We start from the raw sequence: 9,151 nt of genomic DNA, 5'->3' as shown, positions 1-9,151 counted from the left end.
GCAAACCCAACCACAGTGCTTAATTCCTCTTAAACAACATCATACCGTGCTATTTTTAATGTTAGGGAGGGAAGTTCATGTGGGTTTCACATTTCTCTTGCTCATTCAGTTCCCTATAATTTTCACTTTCCAATGTACGATACCAGTAGGGCCTCTCCACTATACCCAAGTGGTTAAAATATGGCAGTCATTGTATTTCACCAGAAACAAACCATGGATAATGATCCGTGATTTACTGACATTGTCTTTTTGCCAGTAAAACTACAGCTGAAAATAAAACCACAAAGTTTATGCATAAAGACTAAAAAACACACACACACACACACACACAATCTTGGGCAAAACTTGAACCGAGTGAATAATAATTCTTAAAGCAGTCTTGAATTAATGGGGTCTCCTTCGAGAGGGGTGGGTGTCCCACAAAATGTTGTCCTAAACTAAAACTCTAAAACTCTAAAACACATGTTTAATCTGTGGTTAACACCACAGCACTTCTGAGCCAGTCCTACACAACTGTCTGGGTGACCTTAACTTAATTTCACATCAGCAGCAGTTTAACCCTTATGTTGTGTTCCAGTCATTTTGACCTTGACGACTTTTTTTCGTAGCTATCATTATGAGGACTCTCCATTGACATAATGATTTTATACTGTACGTACTATAGATTATATCACCTAACCCTACACTTAAACCTAACCCTCACAAAAAACTTTCTGCATTTTTACATTTTCAATAAAACATTGTTTAGTATGTTTTTTATGCGATTTGAATTATGGGGACATTAGAAATGTCTTCAAAAACCACATTTGTAGCATAATACCCTTGTAAATACCTGTTTGTAACCTAAAAAAAGTCCTCATAAAACATTTAAACCTGCCCACACACACACACACATTTGTGTGGCTATCCTTACGAGGACTCTCCATAGACATAATGATTTTTATACTGTACAAACTATAGATTCTATCCCCTAACCCTAAACCTAACCCTCACAAAAAACATTCTGCATTTTTACATTTTCAAAACAATATCGTTTAGTATGTTTTTTAAGTGATTTGAAATATGGGGACACTAGAAATGTCCTCATTAACCACATTTATAGCATAATACCCTTGTAATTACCAGTTTTAACCAAAAAAAATCCTCGTAAACCACTTAAACCTGCCAACACACACACACATCATCAGCCTATGTTGAATGCCCTATTGTGCATCATCTTTCCATGTACACTCTTTGAGGAATATTTCAAGATCTAACATATTATGTTGTGTTTGGGCTTGTTTGAATTGGAATAGTCTGTTGTAAGTTATAATATGTCATTATCTTTGTTATATGTACGTTTCAGGAAATAAAAAGGAAAATGTGATAAAAAAAAACACTCCTGTTTATTATATTTATGTGTGTCTGTGGGAATTTCATACACTAATACTCACTGCAGTTTGGTCTCTGAGTGAAATAAATTTGCTTATTGCATTCTACAAATTGAGCCCTTTCCAACACATGGCTTTGTCATCTTTTTTATGGTTTTACCAACTCTGAATATAATTGTTGTGATAACAAATTTGAAATGATGAGAACGAAACAGTTCTTATTTTTCAACAACTTAAAAAGCATTATTTAATAATTGGTAGGATCAGCTATATGCATTGTAAAGCCCACATTCTAAGCTTTAAAATGACACCTATTTTGCTCAGATCAAGCAAGTGGTTATTAATTTATTATGTAATTATTATATATATATATTTTGTTTTGTTTTCCACAGGGAGTGCCCCCCACTAGCCCGATATGAGCTCAGTTCAATGAATTCTATAAAAATAAAAAAATATATATATATTTTATATATTCAAAAAAGTGTGTACAAAACCTGTCGTAATAACTAAAAAAGAAGTTCTAATGCAATATCTTGTGATAGTATATGCAATATGAGAGATTTATAAACCGTCTTCGTGGGCTGGTCATTTTTGATCAGGAACACAAAATGTGTAGCAAAAAAACAAACACAGCACAAGGGTTAAAGGAATATTCCGGTTTCAATACAAGTTAAGCTCAATTGACAGCATTTATGGCATAAAGTTGATTTCCACAAAAATAATTTTGAGTTGCCCCTCCTTAAAAAAAAGTGAGGCACTTACAATGGAAATGAATGGGGCTAATCAGTACACATAAAAAATACTCACCATTTCAAAAGTATAGCGTCAAGACGTAAACAATATGTGTGTTAACATGATTTAAGTGTGATGATATCGATTACTAACCTTTTCTATGTAAAGTTATAGCCAATTTTACTACTTAGTTGCCATGATGATGTAATGTCAGCAAACCCTAAAATGACAGTAGAAATTAGTGTGAGATCGCAGGCCATGACCAAAACCAGAAACAAGAATCTAGAGACCATGGGCCGGTTGCATGGTCTTAATTTTTCAGTCAGTTACATAAAAACTTAGATCAGTCTTATTTAAGGCCAAAATGTAAGACAGCAGACACCTAGGCTAACTTTTGTATACATTCCATGTTGCCGTGGAAAATAACTGTCAGCTGAGTCAGTGGGGGCTTCAGTTGAGGGCTGAAAGGGGCTTGAGTTGAGACTTTGTAGAAGACTTTGACTTCAATGATGGTAACAAAATGTCATGTGTTTTTTTTATTTTTTTATTTGAGTTAATATCACAAAATGTGTTCATTAGAATCAATTATGAAGCATTGTGTTCCTCTAATAAGCAAATATTTTCAGCAAATGAAAACTGTATTGAGCGTCCACTTTCGGCCATTTTTTTTTTTTTTTAAAGCTGTTCAGTGTCTTACTTTTCCCACAATGCAATGGTAATTAGACTGTCTTACCAAAGACAACTGTGAGCTTGTTTTATACAACAGGCTTTCTATGGCATCTTTAGCTAGTCAAACTAATTGTTAGACACAGACTTAAGTTAATGGCTATGTTTATGCAACCGGCCCCAGGAATACAAGAGAAATGCTCTGTTGTTGTGACAAACACATTTGGAACATTTTGAAGATTTGGAACTGACAATTTGCCACAAATAGGTTTATAAGGACTAGAGTGATGAGAATGCTTTGCGGTTAACCTCCGGTTTCAGTGTAACTCACCTCATGTCCCTCTTCTCCATTTTCAAGGCAATACTTTTTGTTTTGATATGACTGATATACCTATGGCAGACCTCTGCCTTTCCTATGAAGGAGGAAGTGGTAGCCGGGTGAACAATCCACGTAAGACATTTACTAACACACACACTTTTCAGTGTCACACATAATGGTGTGCTTTTCAGCACCCCCTCAACATAGACACACACACAGAGAGCTTTGTGTGTGTCTCTCTCTCTCTCTCTCTCTCTCTCTCTCTAACTGCGGCTCTGGCTCCTCTTTATCTCTCTCCCGGCTGATTGTGATAATTCTCCTACAGCCCTCCCTCCTTATCGCTTGGCCATGCCCTGCTCACCACAATACCATAATAAACTCAGGACACACTTGACTTCCCATAAAGTTAAATTAGGTTTACTCAGAGGTCAAATCAGTACTGCTCACCCTGTCTTGGGAGATTGTATAATCTGAGATAGATTATATATAAACATCTTTTGACATACAAAATGAAAAGGCAAATACACTCACCGACCAATTAATTAGGAACACATGTACACCTACTTAATCATGCGATTATCTAATCAGCCAATCGTGTGGCAGCAGTGCAATACATAAAGTCATGTAAATATGGGCCAGGAGCTTCAGTTAATGTTCACATCATACATCAGAATGGGTAAAAAATGGGATGACAGTTGATTTCGACCGTGGCATGATTTTTATTTTTTTTTTTTTTTTTTTTTTTGGTGCCAGACAGGCATTTTGAGTATTTCTGTAACTGTTGATCTTCTGGAATTTTCATGCACAACAGTCTCTAGAGTTTACTCAGAATGGTGCCAAAAAACAAAACAAAAAAGCATCTAGTGAGTGGCAGTTCTGCGGACGGAAACACCTTGTTGATGAGATAGGTCTATGGAGAATGGCCAGACTGGTTTTAGCTGACTGAAAGGCTACGATATCTCAGGTAACCACTCTGTAAAATTGTAGTGAGCAGAATAGCACCTCAGAATGCACATGTCGAACCTTGAGGCGGATGGGCTACAACAGCAGAAGACCATGTCGGGTTCCACTTCTGTCAGCCATGAACAGAAAGCTGAAGCAGCAGTGGGTCTTGCATCTGTGTACCTCAGCAGAACTGAAGATTCATCAGACCAGTCTTTGTTTTTCCAGTCTTTAACTGTCCAGTTTTGGTGAGCCTGTGCCCACTGCAGCCTCAGTTTTCTGTTTATAGAAACATTTAATGCATGATATTATTTTGTCAAATGAAAGTATGAGGACTGAAAGACAACTCATCTATGACTAAGCCTTTAGGTGTTCCACTTTAGTAAATCACCATCTCACTTGTCAACAAATAGTTGTGTGATGAATAAAAACATGTGTCAGCACGCATATGCTGTAGTTCTCTAGCTTGAAACGTATCACTCATCTGCCATTTCTTAGGCTAATTTATAATTTATTCACATTTACTGGAATGCAATTGCTTATTTTGTTGTGTGTTATCGTTTATATCTAGGGCTCTTGGAAAACACATAAATCTTTTAAGATTAATTAAAAATCATATAAAAACCATAACTTAATATGAATCAAAACAAATAGGTATTCATTGTGAATGTACTGGAATGAAAGAAAGAAATAAGAGTTTAAGACATCTTGAAATTAGTAAGTCTGCATCATCCTGACATTCCCATTCAGATGTGGTGATTAATTATGAGATCACCCCTTTCACTTTTTTAAATTTGTCACAAACATGTAGTATATAAACTAGACCTACTATGAGTCTTTCACATAATGACAAACTCAAGTTGTGAAGTATGCACGACAATTCAATGAGGTAAGCAATCCATTTCTGATTATTAATGACTTAAATGATATTTTAGTTGAACTCACCAGAAAGACCCATTAAACTGGTAAGGTATTTGTTTCCCTATAGCCATCTGTCGAAATGGATCTCCATCGTGTGGCCTGGCTGTGCACCATTTTCTGCTTTGTGCAGGTTTGGCCATTGTCATTAAACTGCATCCTCTACAAGCGCTTAATGAAGACATCATACACACTTCTAGAAACAATGGTACGTGAGGATGAGGGTCAGGTAGAAGCCAAACATAGCTATGCATTCACCGACCACTTTATTAGGTACACATGTAAACCTACTTATTCATGCGATTATCTAAGCAGCCAATCGTGTGGCAGCAGTGCAATGCATAAAATTACGCAGATACGGGTCAGGGCCTCGTTTCCCAAAAGCATCGTAAGCCTAAGTAGATCGTAAAGTACATCTTATGATTCATTTTTGCGGCCCGTTTCCCAAAAGCATCGTAACTTAAGTAGTACTTGAAAATGCTTGTTGATTTATGAGTGCTCTGGAGTACACGTACATTGCTAAGAGCATCGTAAGGGCACAGACTTATGCAGACGCCCTCAGGACAAATGTGAAATTACTCCTGATACAATTTAAACACCTACACTTTAAATATTTACACTTTATCCAAAAACTTTAATATCAGGATATGTTTTATTTATTTTTATTTTATCAGAAGAATCTAATAATAATAATAATAATAATAACAAAATGCATAAAATAGATAGTCTATATAAATAGATGAATAGATTAATTAGTAAACAAATTCAGTTATTTGTGTGGACTAGTTGATAACAGCGAAGAGGTGACATGATTTATGCAGACAACTGTATAAATTAAAATCAGAGAGAGAAGTAACTGCAAGAATATCGTCAGTAGGCTATATATTGGCATATCATCCTTGTCCCCTCTTCCTATCTGACACCAAAAAGGCGCTCTTGCCAGCCTTAAGTTGTGAGTCACTGCACACGCAGCATTGCTGTCACCATTATCAATTTTGGGAGTAAAGAGCAGACCTCCACTTTTTTGGTGATTGTCCCTAAAGCGCATCTTCCAAACGTCTCCTTATTTTGCGCTGCGTGATAACTCGGCGAGCCTCGTAATATTCAATTAATGCTTGTAATTAGCAGGATCATACACGGGGCCTCCACTGTCTTAACTAAGCTTTCATATCGAGGGATATTTGACAAAATGAAATATTACACATGCACACCTGATTATGGAAGCAGATTGTGTAAAAGAAATAGATCGTTCTGCACAAAATTATTGTAAAACGATATGTAAATATGTAGTTAATTAGGTTGAATATTTAAGAAAAAAATTTTAACCAAATATTAGCGAGGTAAATTACAAATTATTGTAAAGTTACGCACAAATATAATAAAGTTACAATGACAAGCAGCACTATACATTAACATTTCAGCACTGTCACATGGACAGCGACTCTCTTAAGTAGCACTTAAAGCGCGTCCTCGCTCGTTCATGTTAAGTGCAGTTTTGGGAAACGCATGTAAAAAAGAACGAACGTTCGTAGAATCGCTCATAGAAAACACTCTTAACCACTAAGAACAATCATTATTGGGAAACAAGGCCCAGGGGTTTCAGTTAATGTTCACATCATTTGGAAAAAGAATTATCTCAGTGATTTCGACCATGGCATGATTTTAGGTGCCAGGCGGGCTGGTTTGACTATTTCTATAACTACTGATCTCCTGGGATTTTCTCTCGCAACAGTCTCTAGAGTTTACTCAGAATGGTACCAAAAACAAAAAACATCCAGTGAGTGGATGTTCTATAAATGGAAACACCTTGTTGATGAGAGAGGTCAACGGAGAATGGCCAGACTGGTTCGAGCTGACAGAAAGGCTTCAGTAGCTCAGATACCCACTCTGTACAATTGTAGTGAGCAGAATAGCATCTCAGAATGCACAACATGAAAGCTGAGGCTGCAGTGGGCCTACCATCTGTGTACCTCTGCAGAAATCGAGATTCATCAGACCAGGCTATGTTTTTCAAGTCTTTAACTGTCCAGTTTTGGTCAGCCTGTGCCAACTGCAGCCTCAGCTTTCTATTCTTGGCTGACAGAAGTGGAACCCCATGTGGTCTTCTGCTGTTGTAGCCCATCCACCACAAAATCAGATGTGTTGTGCATTCTGAGATGCTATTCTGCTCACTACAATTGTACAGAGGGGTTATCTGAGTTACTGTAGCCTTTCTGTCACCTCAAAACCAGTCTGGCTATTCTCCATTGATCTCTCTCATCAACAAGGCGTTTCCGTCCATAGAACTGCTGCTCACTGGATGTTTTTTGTTTTTGACACCATTCTGAGTAAACTCTAGAGACTGTTGTGCATGAAAATCCCAGGAGATCAGCAGTTACAGAAATACTCAAACCAGCCTGTCTGGCACCAACAATCATGCCACGGTCGGAATCATTGAGATCACATCTTTCCCCATTCTGATGGTTGATGTGAACATTAACTGAAGTTCCTGACCTGTATCTGCATGTTTTTATGCACTGCATTGCTGCAACACGATTGGCTGATTAGATAATCACATGAATAAGTAGGTCTACAGGTGTACATAATAAAGTGGTAGGTGAGTGTATGTTTATACTGTAGACATTCTTTTGCCCTAAGAAATTTACATTTTAATTTCAGGGGGGTCTTTTCCCTTTGCAATGCCTGAAGGACCATGTTTCCATTTCTTTCCCCCAACATGTGTTCCAGTCAAACAATACGCAACAGGTAGCTAACAGTTTTGCACGAACAGTTGTTTGAGCACTAATTATTAGTTTTTAAAACGAAACATATGTATGTATCTCTTTCTGGTTTTGAATTAGGTTACTGTTGTCGAAAACGCTATTTACAAGACAATCCAGAATATTCACACATTGTTTCAGAATGGCGGATTTCCTGACCAGTGGGATGCGCAAAAGCTGGATGACTTTCAAAACATTATATACCGTCAGATTGAGGAGAGCAAATGTGTATGAGTATTATAGACTCCTCAAATCTGACTGGTTAAAACGTTTTATTGCCCTTGTGCCAATCAAAATTTTTCATGTTACTGTGTATTTCCAATATAGATCATGCAGAAGTCTGAATCGACACAGGATTTCCCTAGCAAAGAGTTTCCACTTAAAGCACACTTCGAGACCATGTCTACAATTATGAAAGAAAAGGTACCCATGAATCCCTATATAACTTCCATCTGTTTGGTCTTTTGTTATAAATATTCTTATGCTGAGTGTCGTTCATTTCCGTGCAGGGTTTTAGTTACTGTGCATGGGAAATTGTGAGGAAGGAGATTCTCGGCACACTGAAGTTCATATTGACGCAAAACTCCGACATCATGTTATGAGCCCCCCCCCCCATAACTCTAGCTGTTAATGTAATTTTATTTCGTTATTTACCCTGGCTGGGCCGGTGTATTTTGCGTTTAAGTACGTTGACTGTAACGGAAAGAGTGTCAATTTGACTTTGAATTGCGTCACAAATTTAAATAATAATTTTCCAAGTCCATTCAGCACTGGACAGTTCCCAGCCAGAAAGGTTGAACATTCCTTGCATAAGTTTAGCTTGTTGTAATTTTGTAGTTTTAAGATTTTTTCTAAAATATTTTCTTGTGTTCTTTGATTTTTGGTGAAATCAGCTTCACAGCTAGATCGATGAAAAATAATTGATGACAAATAATGAGAATATTATATGATATAGGCCTACTAAATGCAAATGAAATATTAAGATTTTGTTTTGCACCCAGTTAATAGTCTTTTTATGGTGTAAACAATGTCTATGTCTATCGAATGAAAATGAGGTCTTATTCGTTTTAAGTTACAGCATGACATAAGAAAATCATGCACTGATCATACAGGTTGCTGATATATTTTTATAATGCTTCATTGAATTATATACTCTACATCGTAAACGCGTGTCTCTTGTTTCATGTACTATAGCTCTCTCTCTCTTGCACTTTCATAGCCTACCAAGTTTAAACAGGGTCTTATGCTCCTGACACAGCACTTATGAGATCTCCTCTTTTTTATTTCTGTATGCATTAGTAGCCTAGCTAAAGGCTATAGACCTTGTATAAGTTCTAACCTATGTTTCAAAGTTCTTAGAAGCACAGCTCACAAGAATAAAACAGTGATTTACTGCATATGACAACATGACATAAAAAAACCCGGTTTTTCCATCAAATTTAAGG

The 9,151-nt window shown here is 36.9% G+C and overlaps 1 protein-coding gene across 1 annotated transcript; it reads left to right on the top strand.

Annotated features, from left to right (window-relative positions):
- The first annotated feature begins 5,029 nt into the window (after window positions 1-5,029).
- LOC127451598 (interferon alpha-1-like) lies at window positions 5,030-8,308 on the top strand. The gene is made up of 5 exons (XM_051716399.1): window positions 5,030-5,155; window positions 7,606-7,692; window positions 7,788-7,934; window positions 8,034-8,129; window positions 8,216-8,308. Exons 1-5 carry the CDS (start codon window positions 5,030-5,032, stop codon window positions 8,306-8,308), a joined length of 549 nt encoding a protein of 182 aa, XP_051572359.1.
- The last annotated feature ends 843 nt before the right edge of the window (window positions 8,309-9,151 follow it).

Source organism: Myxocyprinus asiaticus, chromosome 14 (assembly GCF_019703515.2).
Source record: "Myxocyprinus asiaticus isolate MX2 ecotype Aquarium Trade chromosome 14, UBuf_Myxa_2, whole genome shotgun sequence".
Lineage (NCBI taxonomy): Eukaryota > Metazoa > Chordata > Actinopteri > Cypriniformes > Catostomidae > Myxocyprinus > Myxocyprinus asiaticus.
The sequence above is the reverse complement of the archived record's forward strand: the minus strand, read 5'-3'. Positions and strand labels throughout refer to the sequence as shown.